The sequence below is a fragment of the Chrysemys picta genome, chromosome 8 (assembly GCF_011386835.1).
Source record: "Chrysemys picta bellii isolate R12L10 chromosome 8, ASM1138683v2, whole genome shotgun sequence".
Taxonomy (NCBI): Eukaryota; Metazoa; Chordata; order Testudines; family Emydidae; genus Chrysemys; species Chrysemys picta.
The window spans coordinates 72,680,732-72,706,666 of NC_088798.1; the positions used below are offsets into that span (position 1 = coordinate 72,680,732).

General features: G+C 42.6%; 1 protein-coding gene across 5 annotated transcripts in view; it reads right to left on the reverse strand.

The window, feature by feature from the left end:
• Positions 1–25,935, reverse strand: part of LOC101938858 (protocadherin gamma-C5-like) — a 415,891-nt gene that overhangs the window by 382,647 nt on the left and 7,309 nt on the right. For 2 of the 5 annotated variants that reach the window (XM_065555809.1, XM_065555808.1), the window contains exon 2: positions 22,930–23,016. In XM_065555809.1, coding sequence (XP_065411881.1) covers positions 22,930–23,016 — 87 coding nt within the window. Of the gene's footprint in view, positions 1–22,929; positions 25,580–25,935 lie in introns of those variants that run through there. The other 3 variants (XM_065555775.1, XM_065555773.1, XM_065555797.1) reach the window with 2 other exon arrangements.

Sequence of the window (25,935 nt, forward strand, 5' to 3'; positions counted from 1 at the left end):
AGCTGGTAACCTCTCCTTTGTCCGCTGATAGACCCACTGTGCCTTTGAATCTTGCTGAGAAAACAACCTCTCCATCTGAAGACATAATAAAGCCTCCAACCAAGCAAGGTGATTGTGCTAGTAACCTCTCCCTTGCTACCTCACTGCCGGACAGCTAAGTGAACTAAGACTACAAAATCTCAAAGAATAGCTTGCGGAGGCTAGACAAAACAACCTGAAGATGAAACTTTTAATGTTCCTCAGCCTCTCCTTCTTAACGAACTTAGGGTGGGGATGGGAAAGTAATATTTTTCTAAATCTTAGTCAATCAGTAGCCTCACTAGCAAATAATCAAACATACCCAAAGAATCTGCTCTGCCACTGAAGATTTTACCTGTACTGAAAATTATTCCTGTAACTAATAATTTATCCTGTACCCTATTGCAATATACCCCTTCCTATGCCATTAATGTTGATGCCTCTCTGCCCTTTGTGAAGGTGTTTAGACAACAGATGTGATATAATACTTCACAATGGACAGATGTGTTAGTGTGTTAGGACACCAATGGACTGTAAATAATGTTACATTAGGGACCATTCAATTCACACTGTCCAGTTTTCAAATTATCTCTACATATCCAAATTGCTCTAAAGGAGCTGCTATTCAGCTAGCACAGCAAAAGATCTGGGTTTCCCCTAGAAAGAGAAGAGACTTGGCTGGACACCTATGGGATGGTATAAATAGCGCAGCTGAAATTTGGAATGTTCACAAAAGCCAACAGCATGAGGAAAAATTAGGCCAATTGGAAAAAGCCACTGGTCTTATTACTGGAGCACAGCTAACCCAGGTACAGGCTGGTGTTGGTGAATTACATGTTATTTCCGCCCTTAGTCCAATGACTCGCAAGCTGCTGACAGAGATGGTATTAAGTATCAGCAAGTCTGGGAAGGCATTGCAGTGGGATCTAGCATGTTCAGAGATTCAGGATTTCCTGAATGATCAGGTATTGGACATTCGAGGTGATCTTATGCATCAGGCCTGGCCCTTTGCCCTTACAAATGCCTCAGGAATTCCATCTAATCTATGGCCATGGAGGCATACCTGGAGGTTTTCAGGGTGGAGGTGTGAACATTCACAGTGCTCCTTCCAACCATACGGACCAGTTAGAGGGATGTGGGCGCCCACATACCAAATCCTGCTGGGTCCATGGGGAGGATGCATGTGAGAATGGGTAATCCACCAAGACATTTGGGAAATCAAAGTGCCTGGTGGACCTAACTGGTTTGCGAACAGTGCTCCTGAAATAACACACGATATTTGGATAGGTCTTGGGAATCAGTGGACACTCTGGCCCTTAGAGCCCCCACAGCTTCAATGTATATGCAAACTGAAACCAGGGGATGTCATCACTGTTCATGACAGTGTCTGCTCGGAAGGCATGGGGTTAGGAACTAACTTGACAGGACACTTGCTCTTCCAAGCTAATGACACCAATGTGTGCTTGAAGACCTCTGCTCTGTTAGATATACATTTTAATCTTACCATGGCTGCAGGCAGCCATCTTGTTTATTGGCCTGCTAATAAGGTTTGTCAGGTAGTCTTTAAGTACAAAATCTCCTTTAATTGGACCACCTTAATACCCAACTGCTTTCACAATCTGCTTTCACTCCTACCGGAAGTTCAAAAACTCTCCGAATTGCAAGGACCTACTCAGGTACTTGAAAACATATATCAAATTGAAAAGCAAGCCTTCCATACAGCCCATCGTATATCCACATTATGTACTGAATCTGATGTAATGTGTAATGTAACTAAGGTTATATGCCAACCCCATCATATCGCTGCAATAGGAGGGTTAACGGTTTTGGTATTGCTTGGATTAAGTCTTTGTATTTGCTATTGCTGTTGTAAAACACAGTGCTGTCCTTGTACCTGTCCACCTAACCCAAGGCAAGAAAGACTCCAGGCCCAGCCTCGGAAAGTAATAAAGTTGATGCATGTTTACAGTAATATTTGGATGGATAAAAAGGAAGAAGGGGAAGAGCAGAGGGAGATTTACCAACTTATGAATATGGAAGTTTAGGCAAAGGTGATGCCAAATAGGTATCAAATGGGGGATTGTAGCAGAAAATTGGCTCAGGCCTAAACTTTGGCTCAGGCCTGAACTTTGTCGGGTCTGAATTTTGGTCAAGTTAACCGTAAAAAGGGGCGGGGGCAGGTATTGGAGACAGGGTAAAGGAAAAATACAAAAGCAGAACTATTTGTAATCACCAGGCTTGTGAAATGTAACTGCCCACTGCTAGTGTTCCAAAAGCTTGTAACCGCAAAGGGCAAACTGTGAATAACAGGAAAGCTGGCTGGTGCTGCCTTTCTTTTATGGAAGGTGCATTCCAATTATGGCAAAAATTGTTAACAAGGAAGTGTATATTGCTAATTGTGGTTTTATGCTATATAAGCTGCTGAAAATCTGTATTCGGGGGGACTGCCGGTTTGCTGGTACTCCCCTTGCATGCTCGTAATAAAGGGGCCTCAGGCGATTCTGATCCAAACACAACACATGGTCGTTTTTCCACGACAGAAGTTTTACATTGTTTATTTTTGAGTGCAGTTATGTAACAAAAATAATCTACATTTGTAAATTGCACTTTCATGATAAAGAGATTGCACTACAGTACTTGTATGAGGTGAATTGAAAAATACTATTTCTTTTATCATTTTTACAGTGCAAATATTTATAATAAAAATAGTATACACTGTTATTTCAGTTACAACACACAATACAATATATATGAAAATGTAGAAAAACATCCAAAATATTTCATAATTTTCAATTGGTATTCTATTGTTTAACAGTGTGATTAAAACTGTGATTAATCATGATTAATTTTTTAAATCGTGATTAATGTTTTTGAATTAATCGTGTGAGTTAACTGATTAATTGACAGCCCTAATATATAGCATAGATTTGGAGGTGATATCAATCTAATTGTGATGCTGACATATCAGGTGTCAGCTCATGCCAAAGCCCCAAACCAATTCAGATATGTATTAATATAGATTAAAGTGGTTGTTAATTGTTTAAGAATGTATTTGGTATTTAAACTTCATGAAAACTAATGGGATGTTACATGCATTGTTTTCACTGATATGCATCCTGTTATAATATAAAACATTTACATTCTATATTCCTCTGTAACTAAATAACCCACCAAATGAGAAAGAAGCCTTGTGTAATGCAATGAAGAACTTTAACAGGAAAGTGCTTATTTGAAGGCAAGTGGTCATTGTGTGTGCTGATCAGAGATCGAAGACGCTAAATGTACTCCTATCTCTCTATCAACCAAAGAGCCCATCTGGATGGTGAGCCTGTCAGCCTATTTTCTGTGAGAAGAAACTATACCTATGGATTCAGGGAAAGATCCTGCATGTCTGGACTGTTTGGACTGTTACAGGGAAGGGTACCAGAAGCAAAGCAGAGATCCCCAGAAACAATCTGGCTATCCTGAAAAGACTTTTCTACCACCATTTGGGAATTAAAGACTATGACTCACCTGTAGGTATATTTTACGTGCTTTAGCCTGGCAACAGATCTCATTTCCTTTTCTTAGCTAATAAACATATAGTTAGTTTACTATATACTTGACTACCAGGGTTATCTTTGGTGTGAGATCTAGAATGCAACTCAATCTGGGTGACTGGTCTCTTGGAACTGGGAGTAACCTGTAGTGTTTGTGATTTTTGGTATAAATGACCATTTATGGTAAAGTCCAGTTTGTCTGGGTGGGAAGATAGACTGGAGAGTCTAATGGGACTGTATGGTAAAACTATTATAGTAATCAGGGCCAGCTCCAGGCATCAGCGGAGGAAGTATGTGCCTGGGGCGGCACATACTAAGGGGCGGCATTCCAAGCATTTTTTGTTTTGTTTTGTTTTTTTGCTTGGTAAAAAATGGTAGAGCCGGCCCTGATAGTAATCCAGGAGTTCACACCTGTTACTGGTTTGGTGAAATCTAATCATGGAGCCCATCACCAGTTTGGGGTGTCTGCACTGAGGTAGGCACTCAATGTCCTGAGGTACTCCAGATGGCCTGGCAGTAATACATCAAAGCAACTTTTGAAAATTGCACAGACATTCTATCAGTGTATTACCTTCTCAATGAGCCATGTCCTGGGATTAATTTATGATTTTTTTCGAACCCCAATCAGCTTCCAATAGCCTCTGTATTTTAAAAATTGTCAGCCTGAAAAATACCTTCTTCCCCAAATTTTACATTTCCCTCCTAAACAATCCCTGCCCATTTCAGTGGGTCCAGCAAACCTGTCTACCTCTGAATACCATATATATCAGCCCTTAAAGTCCTAACATTTTTTATGAAAAGAAAGCAATTCTGGGTCATTTTAAGATGTTTTACATTTATAAGTTTCATTTTCCCTCTCTTTTTAAGACCTGCATTTTTCGGTTCATAGTAACAAAGGTATCTGACTTTACCACTGGAAGGATGCAAGAGAAACTCCAAATAACAATTTTTAGAAAGCTTTCTAAAATATCCCTAAAGTACTTTTTCCTATAACATCTGAGTTATTTAAAACTACATAATTTATTGGTTAGCTTTATGAACACTCGTTTGTGATGATCTACATATGTCGCCTTTGCTTTCCTGACAGGTTTCAGAGTAGCAGCCGTGTTAGTCTGTATCCGCAAAAAGAATAGGAGTACTTGTGGCACTTTAGAGACTAACAAATTTATTAGAGCATAAGCTTTCGTGTACTACAGCCACGAAGTGGGCTGTAGTCCACAAAAGCTTATGCTCTAATAAATTTGTTAGTCTCTAAGGTGCCACAAATACTCCTGTTCTCTTTGCTTTCCTGTTACTCACAAACTCGTGGAGAAAAAATTAGTACGACACACAGCATCGAGTATTCAACAGACATGTGAGGAGAGACAGAGAGAGCTACCCCGCCAAGATATTCTTGATAAAATGGTTGCAAATCAGTTATATTTCTGTACAATCATTTATAATTGTGTAATAAGGAGATTGGAAGAAAAGACACTAACTATACACAATGTTACTATCAACTTCTTAACATTGATGGCTTTCAGGTGGCTGTTCACTGTTTATGTGAAGTGAGTTGTTCGTTAGAATTAGGATCTTATAGTGGACGAGTTGAATTGGAAAAAAGCAACATCATATAAAGCTGATTGTCATCCTTTTGCTGGCAGTCTCAACAGAAAGAAGGATTGAACTTCTCAGTCAATTCATGAGATCGCGGTTTATTCATGGGGAGCTTGGAAGGTGGCATAGCTACTGCCAATGAAGAAGTTGCTATCTAAGTAACCAGAACACTTTACTTTTATAAAATCCAGCAATGATCCCCACACTAACATTTACTTACTGTATGAAGGGAACTTGATATAAGCAAAGAGAGATGTACATTTTCCAGAAGTTAGAGTTCATATTGTCTTAAATTTACTTCTGGGAGAATTCTGTGCCACTGTGCAATACAGAATTTTGCAGAAATTAACATTGTGTGTACAGAATTTCCTTTCCCCCACAGAAATGGGCTGCAGTGCTGCTAGCCCCCACTAGGGCTACTGGACCTGGCATAGCCCAGCTCGTACATAGAAGACACTGCTGGGGAGAGGGAGAGGGAGAGGGAGCCAGAGGGTTCCTGGCAGATGCAGTTCCCAGTATGCCCTGGGAGAAGGCGAGGGCTGTGTGCAGGAAACTCCATACAAGCCTAGGACCGAGCATCAGGCTGTTTCTCCCTCTGGATCCCTGGGCTCTGGGGAAGGAAGGGGGCAGATGTCTGGGCTCTGGGGGAGGGGGGGTCACAGCTGGGCTCAGGGGTGTGTGTGGAGGGAGCAGAGAAACAGGAACTGGGTTGTCATATGGGTTTCTTAAACATTCTACTCCTCAGGGAATTTTTGTGTGTGTCTGTATTGTTACATATTTGCTGACAGGTATTTTGAAATAAATTACCAAAATAATTGAAACGGATGTAATTATGTAGTGTTATTTTGATAAATAAAATTTGCAGAATTTTGCAGAATTTAAAATATTGTGTGCATAATTTTTAACTTTTTGGCACAGAATGCCCCCCAGACTATTATGGTCTATTATGGAGGCTATTATGGTCCATCATGAAGAGGTGCTGCTAAGGGATCACAAGGATCTGTGCCTCAATCTCAGGTCCACTATAGGTATAGTGGGAGGCAAATTCAGCTGTGGTGAATGCAACAGCTAGGATGCAACTTCATAGCCAGTCCAAGCTAATTGGCAATATTTTCTCTTATCCTCGACACCCTTGTGTGGACACTACAGTGCATGACTAGGTGACCGGCTCCCAGTGTAGGTGGTGAATAAGGAGGACATTTTTTGTCCACAGAGAGCCAGATTTAATTCTCACTAAAGTCAATAGTAGACCTCCACATTTTCCAGAGCTACAATGAGAAAGTGAAACAATCTTTACAACTGAAAATGGTTCAGCCAACAGCAAGTGAACTTCAGTCTTGTTGTATGGGTCGCAAGAGACTTGGTTGAGTAATATATGGGACACCTGTTAAATACAGCCATATGATGGAAACCAGCCATTATGCTCTATCTCCCAGAAGTTCACAGTTACAACAGAAATAGTTAATTTTCCCATTATGCTTTATTTAGAATACCTGGCATTATCCACTTGCTTTATCAGAACATCTACACAATTTCATTTTTTGTTTATTAGTCCCTATTTAAATGTGTAAATTGCAGGAGGGTAAAGAACAGTATAAAAATCAACATGAAATGTACTTAAGTTATTCCTTGACTTTAGCAAAGCTTTTGATACAGTCTCCACAGTATTCTTGCCAAGTTAAAGAAGTATGGGCTGAATGAATGGACTATAAGGTGGATAGAAAGCTGGCTAAATCGTCGGGCTCAACGGGTAGTGATCAATGGCTTCATATCTAGTTGGCAGCCGGTATCAAGTGGAGTGCCCCACGGGTCGGTCCTGGGGCCAGTTTTGTTCAATATCTTCATTCATGATATGGAGGATGGCGTGGACTGCAACCTCAGCAAGTTTGCAGATGACACTAAACTGGGAGGAGTGGTAGATACACTAGAGGGTAGGAATGGGATACAGAGGGACCTAGACAAATTAGAGGATTGGGCCAAAAGAAATCTGATGAGGTTCAACAAGGACAAGAGCAGAGTCCTGCACTTAGGATGGAAGAATCCCATGCACTGCTACAGACTAGGGACCGAATGGCTAGGCAGCAGTTCTGCAGAAAAGGACCTAGAGGTTACAGTGGATCAGAAGCTGGATATGAGTCAGCAGTGTGCCCTTGTTGCCAAGAAGTCTAACAGCATTTTGGGCTGTATAAGTAGGGGCATTTTCAGCAGATCGAGGGATGTGATCATTCCCCTCTATTCAGCATTGGTGAGGCCTCATCTGGAGTACAGTGTCCAGTTTTGGGTCCCACACTACAAGAGGGATGCGGAAAAATTGGAAAGAGTCCAGTGGAGGGCAACAAAAATTATTAGGGGCTGGAGCACATGACTTACGAGGAAAGGCTGAGGAAACTGGGATTGTTTAGTCTGCAGAAGAGAAGATTGGGTGGAGGGGGGGTTGATAGCTGCTTTCAACTACCTGAAAGGGGGTTCCAAAGAGGATGGATCTAGACTGTTCTCAGTGGTAGCAGATGACAGAACAAGGAGTAATGGTCTCAAGTTGCAGTGGGGGAGGTTTAGGTTGGATATTAGGAAAAACTTTTTCACTAGGAGGGTGGTGAAGCACTGGAATGGGTTACCTAGGGAGGTGGTAGAATCTCTTTCCTTATGCTCCAATACGTCTGTTAATCTATAAGGTTCCACAGGACTCTTTGTTGCTCCTTCCTTAGAGGTTTTTAAGGTCAGGCTTGACAAAGCCCTGGCTGGGATGATTTAGTTGGGCTTGGTCATGCTTTGAGCAGGGGGTTGGACTAGATGACCTCCTGAGGTCCCTTCCAACCCTGATATTCTATGATTCTATTATTCTATGAAGTTGTAACTACATCTACCTCCTGCACTGAGCAGCAAATAGAAAACATGGCTGAACTTCTGGACCGACTCTTCAGTCTATGGATTCCCTCCTCTCAATCCTCTGTTTTATCCAGACAAGAGAGATTGGGTGAAATCCTGGCCCATTTAAGTTAGTGGGTGTTTTACCATTAACATTAGTTAGCTAGCATTTCACCCATTCAGTTTATGCTACTTCCTGTATTTGAAATCAAGTCCTTCATTGAACCGGACAAGTAATTATAGCACGTACAATCGTTCTCGCTGCATGTGTGTGTGTGCGCCCCCCCCCCCCACAACACACAATTGGTACTCAGATAACATACCGAAATGGAAGCATTAGAGAGAGACAGAGAGAGGCAGGCAGACGGAAAGACCAGGGCCGGCTCTAGGCACCAGCAAAACAAGCTGGTGCTTGGGGCGGCACATTTTTAGGGGCGGCATGGCCGGCGCCAGAATGCCACCCCTAAAAATGTGCCCCGGCCGCCCTAGCTCACCTCCGCTGCTGCTGCCACGGCGCGCGAAACAGCTGATTCGCGCGCCGCTACTCCCCCTCCCTCCCAGGCTCTCAAACCTGGGAGGGAGGGGGAGATCCCGAGCGGCCGTTTCGCGCGCCGCTGCTCCCCCTCCCTCCCAGACTTGAGAGCCTGGGAGGGAGGGGGAGAAGCGGCGCCCGCGCTGCGGCCACTCGGAGTCTCCCCCTCCCTCCCAGGCTCTCAAACCTGGGAGGGAGGGGGAGACTCCGAGTGGCCGCGGCGCGGCGCTGCTTCTCCCCCTCCCTCCCTCCTAGGCTTGAGAGCCTGGGGGGAGGAGGCAGGGCTGGGGATTTGGGGAAGGGGCGGAGTTGAGGCAGGGCCGGGAGTGGGGTAATTAAATAAGGGAGGGGGGGCGGCCAAAATTGTTTTTGCTTTGGGCGGCAAAAATCCTAGAGCCGGCCCTGCTCAGGAGTGCATTACAATCTGCAATTGTAAGCCCTTCTTAGCCAACAGTGCCACCAGATGTCTGAACTTTATGTTCGTTGCTTTTTTTTCCTGTTTTTTTCAAATGTATAAAATAGTATGTTGCGTAGTGTCCTACCCATACTTAAACACATAAAATATTTATTGTTTGAGTTTTGATCGAAATTTATATAGAATCAACAAAAATAACATGAATTGAGATTCTTTTCATAGCATTTTAATATATTTTGTAAGTACATATGAATAGTGATTGAAAAATGAAAGGATTAAACTGTCATATCTATGGTATTTTATTAATCTGTTATCCAAATTATTTCAGTTCTAAAAATTCACGTTCCTTTTAGAGATCGCATGTCTATCAGAGACATCTGAAATGAGGAGATGTGTGAAATCTTGAATTCCTAATATTCTGCTTTAGCTAGTAAAACACGTTAAAATAGTATATCTTAAACTGAAGCAGATGCTTCCCCAAACCACAGTAATTTTAAAATTTATAACTGGTCTTCTTGTTTTACCCTCATTTCTTTTGGTCTGGATTTATTTATTTTTGTATGCTTGTTACTATAATTTGTACTTATTTGTTTCACAACAGTTACTTCTTTTCATAGCTAACCATAAAGTTGTATTTAATTACTAGAGTCACAGATTCCAAGGCTGAATGGAGCTTTGTACTCATCTAGTCTGATCTCCTGTCTGACACAGGCCAGAGAACTTCCCCCATATAATTCCTAGAGAATATCTTTTAGAAAAACATTCAATCTTGATCTTAAAATTGCAGATGATGAAGAATCCACCATAACCCTTGATAAATTGTTCCAATGGTGAATTATTCACACTGTTAAAAGTTTACATATTATTTCCCTTCTGAATTTGTTTAGCTTCTACTTCCAGCCATGGGATCCTGTTATATCTTTCTCCATTACATTGAAGAGCACATTATCAAATATCTTCCCCTTGTAAGTACTTATAAACTATAATCAAATCATCCCTTAACCTTCACTTTGTTAAGATCAATAGAATTAGTTCCTTGCATCTATCACTATAAGGCATTTTTTCTAATCTTCTAATCATTCTAGCCTCTCTTCTCTGTACCCACTCTTATTTATCAACATCCTCTTAAATTCTGAAAACCAGAACTGTATTCCAATATTCCAGTAGCCATCACACCAGGTCCAAATACAGAGGTAAAATAGTCTCTCTACTCTACTCAAGATTCCCCTGTTTATGCATCCAATAATCATATTAGCCCTTTTGGCCACAGCATTGTACTGGGAGCTCTTGTCCTGCAGATAACCGACCACCTCCAAATCTTTTTCAGAGTCACTGTTTCCGTGGACACAGTCCCCCATCCTGTAAATACAGCCTATGCTCTTTCTTTCTAAATACCTACCTTTACATTTAGCCCCAGTAAAAAGGCATATTGTTTGCTCGCATCCAGCTTACCAAATGATCCAGATCACTCTGTATCAGTGACCTGTCTCCTTCCCACCCCCCACAGATTTTTGTTTCATCTGCAAACTTTAACAGTGATGATTTTATGTTTTCTTCCAGGCCATTAATAAATATGTTAAATAACATAGGGTCAGTGTGGGACAGCACTAGAAACACACTCTTTGGATAATGATTCCCAATTTACAATTACATTTTGAGACCTATCAGTTAGCCAGCTTTTAATCCATTTAACGTGTGCCATGATAATTTTATCAGTCCAGGTTTTTAATCAAAATGTCATGTGGTGACAAATCAAAGGCCTTATAAATGTCCAAGTATATTATACACACTATTACCTTTATCAACCAAACTTGTGAACTCATTGACAAAAAATATCAAATTAGTTTGACAGGATTTTTGTCCATAAACCCATGTTGATTAACAATAATTATATTACCCTCCTTTATTTCTATATAATATTTAGCCCATGCTCCATTATCTTGCCAGGGAGCCATGTCAGACTGACAAGCCTATAATTACCTGGGTGTAAGGAACCAGGGCCTAGGTAGTCTGGCCTAACGGTTACAGCTGGGCTGAGTCTGCATATCAGGGACAATAGTCACTGAGCAGAAGTCAGAGGAATCACAACAGCCAGGTTCAGTAAGCAAGAGTCGGGGTCAGAGTCAGGCTGAGTTTGGGGACCAGAGGTTGTGTTATGAGAAGGAGTAAATAACACTTCCTTATTTACTTTCTCCACACTAGTCATGATTTCATAGATCTCTATCATATCTCCCTGTAGTCGTCTTTTTTCCAAGCTGAAAAGTCCCAGTCTTTTTAATCTCTCCTCAAATGGCAGATGCTCCATACTGCTAATCATTTTTGTTGCCCTTTTTCTGAACCTTTTCCAATTTCAATATATCTTTTTTAAGATGGAGCAACCACATCTGCATGCAGTATTCAAGATGTGGGTATACCATGGATTTGTATAGAGGCAATATGATATTTTCTGTCTTATTATCTATCCCTTTCTTAATGATTCCCAACATTCTGTTCACTTTTTTGACTGCTGCTGCACATTGAGTGGCTGTTTTCAGAGAACTATCCACAATAAATCCAAGATCTCTTTCTTGAGTGGTAACAGCTAATTTAGACCCCATTATTTTATAAATATGCAATATGCAATAGTGAAAGTCTACATGAAATAATGAGACTAGTAATTTCAACCCATAGGGGTGTTTTTGTTCAATTACATTTCAGCCTATATGATCAGTTATTTTCACCATTCCCTTCTGTATGTTAATATTTTGCAGATCATTATGAATATGATTACATATTATAAACTTTATTTATGTTCCCCTAGGACTAATTTCTGAGGTTTAGTATTATTTAACTATTGTAAAAAGCAGAAAATTATTATTTTTAATAATAGTAGTATTATCCCTCAGTATTACATTATGGGGATTTTTTAAAAACTATAGCCTTCACAATATACAATAGTTTTAAGCATAAAAAGAGGAAAGCTACTGTCTAAAATTTATCCCTATGAGTCGCCAATAAATCCTGACCATTAATCAGCTCCATAGGTTTGCGTATTCAGGAGTTTTTTAGACTTTTCACAGTATTCCTGCATTTCAGGTCCTCAACGGCACTTGTTCTCCTTTGACTTTCCTTAAAATTCTTGCAGTGCGTAAGAGAGCTGTCTTCTGGAGATTATTGATTGTGATTGTGACGTTGACAGACCAGGTGCCAGCTCATGCCAGGGTCCCCAGGTTTCAAGTGACCACTGACAAATGCATAGCTGGAATCAGTCTGGCTTACCTGTGTATTAGCATTGTTAAAACAGGTATTATAATTCTAAGAATGTGTTTACTGTTTAGTCTTTATTGAATGCTTGTGAGTTGCTACATGCATGAATCTCACTTATAACATCTGTATCCCATATAGTAAGGTAATATTTAAGCAGTTGTATTTGTGAGCCTCTCTGACTGTGTAAATCACCAGCCAGGAGAGAGACATTAGTGTGAAGGGCTGATCTTCAATAGAAACTGTTATGCCTTTCCCAAAAGGAAAGGTCCATCCATAGAGGGACTATTATGGGCATTGCATTTGGAATTTCCCTACATAGCATCAATAAGAGGACAAAAGACTTTTCTTGTTCTGCTTTTCTGCCCATGAGTATGAGTCATGTATGTGGATTCCTCCCATCAGCTCAGTTTGCAGTTCAAAGCACATGGCAGGAGGGTGATGAAAACCCCAAACAAAAGAAACTTGGTATCTCTATGCTGCTTGGACTCTAGGGGGGCAAAGTGTTTCTAGGCATAAGTGAGAAATCCCCACCTGTTTAGCAGGGTTTAGTAATGAAGGACATATAGAACTTGTTGGTCATAGAACCTTTTTACACCTTTTGAAATTTAAGATTGTAACTCATTAGTGTATCTAGGTTTACCTGCTTTACCCTTGTAAGTAACTCGCTCACTTTCTTTTAATAAATCTTTATAGATATTACATGATTGGCTACAAGCATAGTCTTAGGTGTGAGATCTAAGGTGCAATCAACCTGGAGAACTGGGAGAAACTGGAATATTGCTGTGATTTTTGGTGTAAGGGACCATCTATCACAAATGTACACTCATCTGGGTGGCAAGACAGACAGTCTATCCAGAGGTTGGGATTCACACTCCTGAGGCAGTGCAGGCATCATTGTAGTGATGTCCACACCCAACATGTTCTTGAGCTGCTCATTATTATCCTTAGTGAACCCAAGTGCCCCAATAATCACTGGGATTGTCTTTGTTCCAGTTTTCCATAATCATTCCACTTTGTGACAGAGTTCTTCATCCTTTGCCATTTTCTCTTCTTGTTTCTTTTTTTATTTTTCTGTCTGCTGGTAAGGTCAGATCAATTAACATGTCTTGTTTTCCTTCTTCTCTACAACAGCTATAGCCACACTATTTACCTTCACCATTCAGTCTGTGACAATTGTCATATTCCATAATTTTTACCTATTCATTTTCTAGAGCACTTTCAATTTGGTGGTCATAATACCACATGGTGGGTTTCAATCCATACTTGCCATAGAGACACCAATGCAGACACTTGATGACCATCTGTTCATATATTCTCTTCCAGCCAGACACTTGAAGATGCTCAACACATGGTCCACCATCTTTTCCTTTTCAGAACAGATTCTTCCATTTGGGGAGCAGTTCTGTCAGTCAATTTTGTTTCAAACATAATTAAACTTTAAGGACTGCTCTTGTGCACTCCTAATGAGACTCTCTCTCTCTTTTGATATATCCTTCTACAAACCATGAGTTTGTTAATCTTCAATCACAAGTGAGTTCAATCTCTCTCCATCATTGTCCATGCATTGATTTTTGTGTAAATCTTTTGAATCTTTCTTTGGTGATTTGCTTTCTCCTTTCCTTTATGCTTTTTTGGGTTGGGATGCAAGCTTGGCCATCACTTGTTATCCCAGCCATATGATCTTCTATTCAGTTGACTCTTCTTATATTTTGATGTATATTCTTCCTTCTCAATTGCTTCCTCCATAGCTAGCAGACCTTTTCCTTTCATTGCTGTATGCATAGCCAGGAGCTTTCTTGTTTGGATGTCAATTTTTTTCTCCTCTTGATTCCAGTAGATCACTCCAGCAGTATACTTTACTACTGGTATCACCCATATATGAATGTGTTGGATCAAATTCTTTGAGTTGAGTTTTGTCCTTAGAGTAGTTCTTCTTAATCTGTAATAATCTTTTCTGCCTTCTTCTTTGTTTTCCTTATGTTGCAACTCCAACAGTCCCCTGATTCCAAGGTATTTGTAGGGCCCATGATGAGAAATACTTTATATAGTACCTGTGAAGTTCCCAACAGTGACACAAGAACCTGAGTACCAACCTCCTGGAAGGCTGTTAAAAACCTGGGCACAAACCCCCAATTTTGTTGCAAGTTCCAAACTTAGAGTTCATCAACCAACCACACCAACTACAAACACCTCAGGCAATTTAATAGCCTTAACACTGAGTCTCAGACAGTCCTCTTGGGTAATCCAGTCTGTCTTGCCACCCAGTTGAGTGCATTTCTGTGATAGATGGTCCCTTACATGAAGAATCAGAGCAATATTCAGGTTTCTCCCCATCCCAAAGGACCAGTCACTTACCCCAAGTCAATTGCACTTTAGGTCTCACACCAAAGATGAAGCTTGTAGCCATTCCTATAGTGAACTATATGAAGATGTGTAAGTTAGGGAAAGGGTCTCCTCTTTTAGGAGGGGCATAACAATTTCTGTAGAAGAGCAGCTCTTCCCACTAATTAATGTCCCTCTCCTGTATGGGAATTCATACAGTCACAGAGGCTCATTATACAACCACTCAAATATTACATTACAGTATGGAACACAGATATTACAAGTAAGATTAATGCATGCAGCAACTCACAAGAATTTAACAAAGTCTAAACATTAAACACTTTTTTATAATTCTAATTCCTATTTTATCAATATTAACCCACAAGTGAGACAGACAGATTCCATCTATGTATTTGTCAGTGTCCAGTTGAGACATGGGGAGCTTGGCATGAGCTGTCACCTGGCCTGCTGGCACCACAGTAAGCCTTTCTTAATTTGTATGCCATCTGATTGTATCAGTTTGCCCCCTTTACAGATATGTACACTGTATTTAGTCACACCAACCTCTAGCTTTATATCTTCATCAATCTTTTCTACATATCATCTGTCTTTGTGTATCTGTGACAGCCCTTGGTTGGGTTTGTTGGTAGGGGAGTGCCACCTAGCTGTCATGACTTAGACCTGTGACATGCAGGGGGTTGTTGGTAGGGGAGCACAGGCCCTCCCACTCCACTGGAATCCGACCAGGACCCTTTGGGAGCTATCAGTGCTCTGACAGACAGAGATGCTTAAGGCAGCCCTCCCTGGGCCACTTACTACCACCTCCCTGAGATTGTCCCAACGTAGCCATCTGAGCTATGGCAGCGCGAGGGTTGTCTGCTCACCCCACTTCTGGAGGCTGCATGTTGTGAGGTTGTTCTCCTTTCCTCCTGTGGCATGACCCAGCCTCCCAGGGCCAGCTCAGTCCAAGGGTTTTCCCCTGCTGGGGTAGTTCAATCAAGTCCAGTGTTCATATGAGAGGGAGAGGGGAATGCTTTCCACTCAGGGTTTCCCTGCAGCAGGCCTTCCCTTTCCTCAGGGAGGGATCTTTGGGCAGTTGTTTAGGGAGAGATTCTTCTGCCTTCCCTCAGCTCCCTGGAGCTGCAAGTAGCATGTCTGCTCTCCTCCCTGGTCTGCCACAAGATGAGCAGCTCCCCTGACTTTTAACCCCTCCTCCAATTGGCACATTTCCTACAGGCAGGGCAGGGTGGCACTGGCTGAGCCCAGAGTACTTCCTTAACCCTTTGTTGCTCATTATGGGGTTTGTACACTTCATCACAATCTCCTTTTGTGACTGTTCATATAGTTTCAGATTATCCATGTGAAACAAATGCTTTACTGTTTGTTGCTCTTTGTTGTTATAATAACCACAATTTATCTCACCAAGTATCCATGTAAGCAGTAGCATCACTACCATAAACAGCACTGGTGATAAGGAATTCCCTTGAAAGATTCTTCTAATTTGGACCTCATCAATGACAATCTCTTCAAGGTACAGTCTAGTGTGCCAGTTAACCATAGATTGCTCCAGAAAGGAAATGACCTTTGGATGAACCTTGTGAATTGTAAGTCTCTCAATGATCCATTAATATGAGATGTTGTCATGTGCTTTTGGGTAATCTAGCCACACCATCTCTAAATTTTTTTTTCCTGTTTTACATATTCTGTGATCCTCCTGTTCAGCCTGTTTTGTCCCTTTCATGTTTACTGTGCAGCATGCTTGCTCAGCTTAGGAGGCAGCATTCCATTGTGAGCTAGCACCATCTATATCTTCTTTGCCAGAATTGCTTTTAGAAGTTTCAGCATAGTTGGTAAGCACATGATAGTAATATAATTATTATATTATATATAATTCATAGAATCACTACAGTCTTCTTCTTCTTTTTTTTTTTTTTGGTAGGAGGATGTGTATCACTGTCACTATCCATTTTTGACATCCATTCTTCAAACATTTGTTAAATTGTTCAAGTAAACAGCCATGGAGAGTTGTTAGGTGTTTCAGCCAGAATCCATGCACTTGTGTGGTTCAGGAGCTTTCCAATTACTTCCTGGGTGTTACCCCAGGAGCAAACATTTGAAATCCAGGTATAGAGCCAATACTTATAACTTTAAATATGAAAATGATACATGATACATGTGCATACAGATAGCATAATCATAATCAGCAAATCATAACCTTCCCCAAACATTGTAGGGGGAATGGAAAGTGGACAAGGGATAGGAGGTAGGGTCAGGAAGGTAATCATAGAATCATAGAATATCAGGGTTGGAAGGGACCTCAGGAGGTCATCTAGTCCAACCCCCTGCTCAAAACAGGACCAATTCCCAACTAAATCAACCCAGCCAGGGCTTTGTCAAGCCAGGCCTTAAAAACCTCCAAGGAAGGAGACTCCACCACCTCCCTAGGTAACGCATTCCAGTGCTTCACCACCCTCCTAGTGAAACAGTGTTTCCTAATATTCAACCTGGACCTCCCCCACTGCAACTTGAGACCATTGCTCCTTGTTCTGTCATCTGCCACCACTGAGAACAGCCGAGCTCCATCCTCTTTGGAACCCCCCTTCAGGTAGTTGAAGGCTGCTATCAAATCCCCGCTTATTCTTCTCTTCTGGAGACTAAACAATCCCAGTTCCCTCAGCCTCTCCTCATAAGTCATGTGCTCCAGCCCTCTAATCATTTTTGTTGCCCTCCACTGGACTCTTTCCAATTTTTCCACATCCTTCTTGTAGTGTGGGGCCCAAAACTGGACACAGTACTCCAGATGAGGCCTCACCAATGTTGAATAAAGGGGAACGATCACGTTCCTCGATCTGCTGGCAATGCCCCTACTTATACAGCCCAAAATGCCATTAGCCTTCTTGGCAACAAGAGCACACTGTTGACTTATATCCAGCTTCTCGTCCACTGTGACCCCTAGGTCCTTTTCTGCAGAACTGCTACCTAGCCATTCGGTCCCTAGTCTGTAGCAGTGCATGGGATTCTTCCATCCTAAGTGCAGGACTCTGCACTTGTCCTTGTTGAACCTCATCAGGTTTTTTTTTGGCCCAATCCTCTAATTTGTCTAGGTCCCTCTGTATCCAATCCCTACCCTCTAGTGTATCTACCACACCTCCTAGTTTAGTGTCATCTGCAAACTTGCTGAGAGTGCAGTCCACACCATCCTCCAGATCATTAATAAAGATATTAAACAAAACCGGCCCAAGGACCGACCCTTGGAGCACTCTGCTTGAAACCGGCTGCCAACTAGACATGGAGCCATTGATCACTACCCGTTGAGCCCGATGATCTAGCCAGCTTTCTATCCACCTTACAGTCCACTCATCCAGCCCATACTTCTTTAACTTGGCAGCAAGAATACTGTGGGAGACCGTATCAAAAGCTTTGCTAAAGTCAAGGAATAACACATCCACTGCTTTCCCCTCATCCACAGAGCCAGTTATCTCATCATAGAAGGCAATTAGGTTAGTCAGGCACGACTTCCCCTTGGTGAATCCATGCTGACTGTTCCTGATCACTTTCCTCTCCTCTAAATGTTTCATAATTGTTTCCTTGAGGACGTGCCCCATGATTTTTCCAGGGACTGAGGTGAGGCTGACTGGCCTGTAGTTCCCCGGATCCTCCTTCTTCCCTTTTTTAAAGATGGGCACTACATTAGCCTTTTTCCAGCCATCCGGGACCTCCCCCGATCGCCATGAGTTTTCAAAAATAATGGCTAATGGCTCTGCAATCTCATCCGCCAACTTCTTTAGCACCCTCGGATGCAGCGCATCTGGCCCCATGGACTTGTGCACGTCCAGTTTTTCTAAATAGTCCCGAACCACTTCTTTCTCCACAGAGGGCTGGTCACCTTCTCCCCGTATTGTGCTGCCCAGTGCAGCAGTCTGGGAGCTGACCTTGTTCGTGAAGACAGAGGCAAAAAAATCATTGAGTACATTAGCTTTTTCCACATCCTCAGTCACTAGGTTGCCTCCCTCATTCAGTAAGGGGCCCACACTTTCCTTGACTTTCTTCTTGTTGCTAACATACCTGAAGAAACCCTTCTTGTTACTCTTAACATCTCTTGCTAGCTGCAACTCCAAGTGTGATTTGGCCTTCCTGATTTCACTCCTGCATGCCTGAGCAATATTTTTATACTCCTCCCTGGTCATTTGTCCAATCTTCCACTTCTTGTAAGCTTCTTTTTTGCATTTAAGATCAGCAAGGATTTCATTGTTTAGCCAAGCTGGTCGCCTGCTATATTTACTATTCTCTCTACACATCGGGATGGTTTGTTCCTGAAACCGCAATAAGGATTCTTTAAAATACAGCCAGCTCTCCTGGACCCCTTTGCCCTTCATGTTATTCTCCCAGGGGATCCTGCCCATCTGTTCCCTGAGGGAGTCAAAGTCTGCTTTTCTGAAGTCCAGGGTCCGTATTCTGCTGCTCTCCTTTCTTCCTTGTGTCAGGATCCTGAACTCGACCATCTCATGGTCACTGCCTCCCAGGTTCCCATCCACTTTTGCTTCCCCTACTAATTCTTCCCCGTTTGTGAGCAGCAGGTCAAGAAAAGCTCTGCCCCTAGTTGGTTCCTCCAGCACTTGCACCAGGAAATTGTCCCCTACACTTTCCAAAAACTTCCTGGATTGTCTATGCACTGCTGTATTGCTCTCCCAGCCGATATCAGGGTGATTAAAGTCTCCCATGAGAACCAGGGCCTGCGATCTAGCAACTTCTGCTAGTTGCCAGAAGAAAGCCTCGTCCACCTCATCCCCCTGGTCTGGTGGTCTATAGCAGACTCCGACCATGACATCACCCTTGTTGCTCACACTTCTCAACTTTATCCAGAGACTCTCAGGTTTTTCTGCAGTTTCATACCAGAACTCTGAGCAGTCACACTCCTCTCTTACATACAACGCAACTCCCCCACCTTTTCTGCCCTGCCTGTCCTTCCTGAACAGTTTATATCCATCCATGACAGTACTCCAGTCATGTGAGTTATCCCACTAAGTCTCTGTTATTCCAATCGCATCCTAGTTCCCTGACTGTGCCAGGACTTCCAGTTCTCCCTGTTTGTTTCCCAGGCTTCTTGCATTTGTGTATAGGCACTTAAGATAACTCACCGATTGTCCCTCTTTCTCAATATGAGACAGGAGTCCTCCCCTCTTGCGCTCTCCTGCTTGTGCTTCCTCCCAGGATTCCATTTCCCCACTTATCTCAGGGCTTTGGTCTCCTTCCCCTCGTGAACCTAGTTTAAAGCCCTCCTCACTAGGTTAGCCAGCCTGCTGGCGAAGATGCTCTTCCCTCTCTTCATTAGGTGGAGCCCGTCTCTGCCTAGCACTCCTCCTTCTTGGAACACCATCCCATGGTCGAAGAATCCAAAGCCTTCTCTCCGACACCACCTGCGTAGCCATTTGTTGACTTCCACGATTCGACAGTCTCTACCCAGGCCTTCTCCTTGCACAGGGAGGATGGACGAGAACACCACTTGCGCCTCAAACTCCTCTAATCACAGAAAAAGAATGTAGGGGACTGTGACGGGGCAGAGCAGCCCCGCATTGGTATAGCAGGGGTTAACCCTTCCTCCTCACAGAGGAAGCCCTGCCCCGGAAGTTCTGCTGGGCATGCTCCAACTGGAGGTCAGATATAAAAGCCTGCAGCTCAGCTCAGTCTGGGCTGACCGCCGGAGGGGAAGGACGCACGCTGCTAGCTCCTGCAGAGAGAGGGCCTGTGAGCCAGGATCCAGGAGTCAGCCCTGCCGAGGCACTACCTGAGACCCTGACGGAGGACGACCCAGGGGAGGAACAGACCGGAGGACCCCTTGCCGCAGATGCACTGTCATTCCTGGTAGGAAGTGACCCAGGGGAAAAGTACAGATAAATGGCATTAAAGCTGTATTACTGCTTGGCGTGTTGCGGGCAGATCCCCGCTGAGCGAGTGGCAAGTAGAGCTTGCCGCTACCAGGGTCCTGGGTCGGGGCTCGGTGGAAAGGCAGGCCTGAGTCCCCCTACCCCCTCACCCTGAACCATGAGGGATTAGATGGACTCTGGCCGCTAAGCCGTGCTACCCCACCTGCAAAGGGGAATTATATGGACTCTGGCCACTAGCTGTGCTACCCCACCTGCAAAGGGGGATTATATGGACTCTGGCCACTAGGCCGTGCTTCCCCACCTGCAAAGGGGGATTATATGGACTCTGGCCGCTAGGCCGTGCTACCCCACCTGCAAAGGGGGATTATATGGACTCTGGCCACTAGGCCGTGCTTCCCCACCTGCAAAGGGGGATTATATGGACTCTGGCCGCTAGGCCGTGCTACCCCACCTGCAAAGGGGGATTATATGGACTCCAGCCACTAGGTCGAGCCACCCACTCGTAAGAGGGGTTATATAGACTCTGCCTGCCAAGTCGCGCTACTGCACCTACCGGGGGAGAGAAGAGCGTACGACTGAGTAACAGACAGCCCTTAGAGAGGCAAACACTGAGACTAGAGAGAGGCGAGACGCTGACACCTTTCCTGCCCCTGCCACAAAGGGGCACTGCGGTGCTAGCCCCGCCACAGGGACCATGAAAGAAATGGGAATGCAGTGAGTTGGGACAGATATGGGACTGGGTCATGGGAAACACCCATGGGTCATAGAAAGCATAGCGGGGGACTGGCAAAAATGGTCTTTTCAATGTTTTAAAAACTGTAAACACTTAACATTTTCTAGATATATAATCTGAAATGTTTAATGATTTCCCTTTGAATAAAGTCTCCCTCTCCATTCATCCTCACACTCATTCATCCTCTACTCTGTGTCATGTATAAATCCCCCCACAACATAAACTTCCTATCAACTTGATAACATATTTAGGACAGCAGCCCTACTTCGGTGGATTTCTAAAGATGTGTCAGAGCAGGGCCCCCTCTTGTGACTTTTATATGCTAACCTGATTTTAAATCTTTTTAGAGCAGAAAATTCCAAAATAAAAAATATGTTAAAGCAAGAGTTAAGGAAGGTTGTAAGTGAGTGTCAATTGAATCCATCTCTCTCTCTCTCTCTCTCTCTCTCTCTCTCTCTCACACACACACACACACACACATTTTAGAAACATCTACCATATAATCTTTCATCACCTAGTGTTATCACACCAGAAATAAATTGCAAAACTACCTGCAAAGGCCAAGATAACAACATAATGAACGATTTTAAAATTCCATTTCCGATTCTAGGAATCTATTTCTAATAATCCTGAATACTAACTTAAGTTACATTATTTATTACAAAAATATAAAAACCACTGTAAAATATAGTTTAAATACAAATTTGCAAGTTCTATACCACAGGACACAACACCATCAAGGAATTTCACAACACCAAGTAGATCAGTCGCTCAGTTTCTATTAATTAAAATAGTCTTCTGCTGTATTAACACATGACGTCATGAAAAAACAGATAGAATTCTGATATGATTCAATATGGCCTGAGACTATACAGCTTTCAATATGTTTTCTACAAATGAACTATACAATATATAAAGTCAACAGTATGCATCGAGATATTTCCATTACAGAATAAAGCAACGTGACAAAGTTAAGGTTGGCTATATGACATAATTCGAGTAACACCAGAGACTCCTAAGGCCCCAGCTCCCAGAGTCACGTGATTAGATCAGAGTCTCTAGGCTTTCATTTAAAGATATGTCTAGCTCTCATGGATGCAAGGAAAACTCTATAAAGATAAATCCAGTGCAACTGATCCCTGCCACAGCAGCTAGCCTGAAAGATTAGATCATCCCAGCAGAAGCAGGGTAGGGCCTTCCCATGTGGGTGGGGTCACAGTGTGGGAGTGGTGTCATGGGGCCCCATAGAGTATACCTAAGGCCTCCTTTGCCTTAATTCGGTCCTGGGTGACTGTAACAATAACAATGGGGAAATAGCTGGATGCATTAATTTATCATTTACAATTCCCTGTTAAACCGCGCTTGTGGCAAAGTTTGTTTCTTTAATGACACCAGCATACTTTGGTCAAAGACAAAAATCAGTTATCCCGACTAGAATATTCAAGAATATTTCCCCAAAACAGTAGGCCAATCATTTCCTTATAACGTGCATACTCAATGGACCAATAGTATATTAATACTCTCGAATACTTGTCTACTGAAGCTATCTAATCTTCCAAATATTTCTAAACCAAAACACAAACTACGAAACATTAAATATATACAGATCAATACTAAACTCATTTGCAAGAACCAATAGAACAAAAAAGTAGCATTCTGAATAATTGTGAAATATTTATGATGTTTTCTTTAAATATAGTTACATATAGGCATATGTTAAATCAATAATAAGAAAATAAGAAATAAAAAAACTATAGAGAATGAGAAGTTAATTTTACCTGGTTCGCTGATTTCATGTCCGTGGTCAGATCAAAGTTAGTAAGAAGATCCTGTTCTTTTCCAGAGTCCGTTCCAGCATTGCCATGCTGAGGTGGGAGAGAGGGGATAATTGGTCTGAGGAATCTGAATTCACTGTTTCCTGATCCAGTTGTTAAACAGACTTCATAACGATAACTGTGAGACAGAGTTCCGTTACCCGTTACATCTGCCAAATTATTTTGGAAGTTGCTATTACCACAACAATTGCCAGAAGCAGACATGTATTTTTCTCCATAATTCCTTCTTCTATAAAGCTTGATAATTATAAATATTATCACTGAAATAAAAAAGACAAACGATACTAAACACAAGGAAATTATTAAGTACATCGTTAATGTGTCATTCTCTTCCTCTTCCACAGCTACATCTGTAAACTGCATGTATGCATCCGAAAAGCCATCCACTAGAGCTATGTTTAGAGTTGCAGATGAAGAAAGAGGTGATTCTCCGCTGTCCCTAACTAGCACAATAAGTTTTTGCTTCACCGTATCTCGGTCTGTTATTAGCCTCGTGGTTCTTATTTCACCATTTTGGGAAGCGATAGTAAATAGACCTGGGTCAGTGGCCTTCAACAAATGATAGGAAAGCCAAGAATTCTGACCGGAATCTCCATCCACAGCCACCACCTTCGTCACCAGGTAACCCGCCTTCGCCGATCTGGGAACCAGGTCATTAGCGGGGGAGCTGCTGTTCTGCAGAGGGTATAAAATGAAGGGGGCGTTGTCATTTTCATCAATTATCACAACTCGGACAATGACTTCAGAGCTCAGTGGAGGGGACCCGCCATCTGCAGCTCTCACTGCAACCTGGAACTCTTTTCTCTGTTCATAATCCATAGATCGCAGAGCGTACACATTCCCATTTTCCGAGTTTATGGAGATATAAGAGAGAAGCGAAAAGCCACCTACCTCAGAAGGCAATAGAGAGTATGTCACTTTGGCATTCTGCTCTGAGTCAGAATCAAAAGCATTGACCTTCCCTATCAAGACGGCTGGGCCGTTGTTTTCTCGGACATACATAGTGTATGATGTTTGACTGAACTCTGGGGAATTGTCATTGATGTCGGATATTTTCACGACGATTCTCTCCTCAGTGGAGAGACTGGGAGTTCCCAAATCCCTGGCTGTGATGGTGATGTTATACTCAGATACTTTCTCTCTGTCAAGCACATATTCAGTCACTAGAGAGTAGGAATTTTTGAAAGTTGTTTTCAAAGAAAATGGAAGATCATCTTCTGTGGAGCAGACTGTTTTCCCATTGTTCCCAGAGTCCCGGTCTCTGACACTGAAAAGCGCCACCACTGTCACAGGCGAGGAGTCCTCAGGTATGGGGCTGGTGAGGGACGTTACTTTAACTTCCGGGGGATTGTCATTCACATCCAGCACCTCCACAAGCACTTTAGAGTGGGAAAACAGCCCCCCGTCATCTGTGGCCCGAACATCTAGCTCATATGTTTCAATAGTTTCAAAATCCAATTGGCCTGTGAGTCGAAGTTCCCCTGTCACTGGGTTTATATTAAAAGTTTTACTGTTTTCTTTGGATTTCTGGCTGAAAGAATAGGATATTTCCCCATAATTTCCCTCATCTAAATCAGTTGCAGAAACAGTGACAACCAGGTAATCTTTGGGGCTGTTTTCCAGAACTCGACTTTTGTAAGTGGTCTGAGAGAACACAGGAGGATTGTCATTGGCATCGAGGACAATGACATGGATTTGTGCTGTGCCGGACCTCGGGGGAGAGCCGCCATCCACGGCCGTGAGCACTAGACTCACCTCTGGCTGCTCCTCGCGGTCCAGTGGTTTATCCAGCACTAGCTCTGCGAATTTCCTGCCGTCACTCCGAACCCGCGTATAAATATGGAAGTAGTCATTATTGCTAATGCTGTAGTTCTGGAGGCTGTTGTTTCCCACATCTAGATCCTGGGCATTTTCCAAGGGAAACCGAGACCCAGGGTCAGACGTTTCCAGGATTTTTAAAATAAATTCCTTTTCTGAGAACACTGGAGAATAATCATTTATATCATAAACTCTTATCTCAGCGGGATAGGCTTGTAAGGGATTTTGCAGGATTATTTCAAATTGCACCATACAGGGGTCCGTTTCCCCGCATAATTCCTCTCTGTCCACTTTCTCTTTAATAAACAAGTCCCCAGTGTTGCTGTTTAGCTGGAAATGCTGGCGGCTGCCTTCGGAAACCACACGGGCCCTGCGAGCAGACAGTCTCTTCGGGTCTAGCCCTAGATCCTTTGCTACATTAGCCACAAAGGACCCACTTTCCATTTCCTCAGGCACAGAATAGCGAACCGTCTCGCATCTGAGGGCCCACATGCAAAGAAATAGAATGAGAGAAGCGACTTGCCTTTTGATTGTTGTTCTCCTCTTCTTATCCGCCATTCTTAATAGGAAAGAACACACAGACATCGATCGAGAAATAATGACACTAGTGGAAATTCATTGCAGAATTCTGATTTCCGAAAGATTTACTTTAGTCTGTATATTTCCTTTCTACGGATTCAGTTAATCCAACGCCTTTATAATTTTGTTTTTCTCTGCGATACCAGACAAATCACCCGTATCTCAGATACATGTATCTGGTCCTGATACGGTCTAGCCCTGTGACGCCAGAATCGCCTGTTGTAATCTTTCCCCTTCTTAGCCAACAGCGCCACTATGCGTCTAAACGCGGTCTTCCTCGCCGTAAAACCGGTTGGAAAATCTGTTCTATGGCTGTTCTATCTCCTTTACAGAATGGCTATTATATTGCTTTCTTTTTAGATATCCTGAATTAATAAACTTTTTTTTATAAAACGTAAATCTATTTAGGTAACATACTAATACGGAAAGCAAGAACAGACATACTGAATATTTAATGTGCATTTTAGTCTATTTTTTTCAAATAGTACCTAATCCGAAAACTCAGAGGTGCAAAGTAGCCAAAGTTCACCTCGATATTAATGTGAGTTGAGG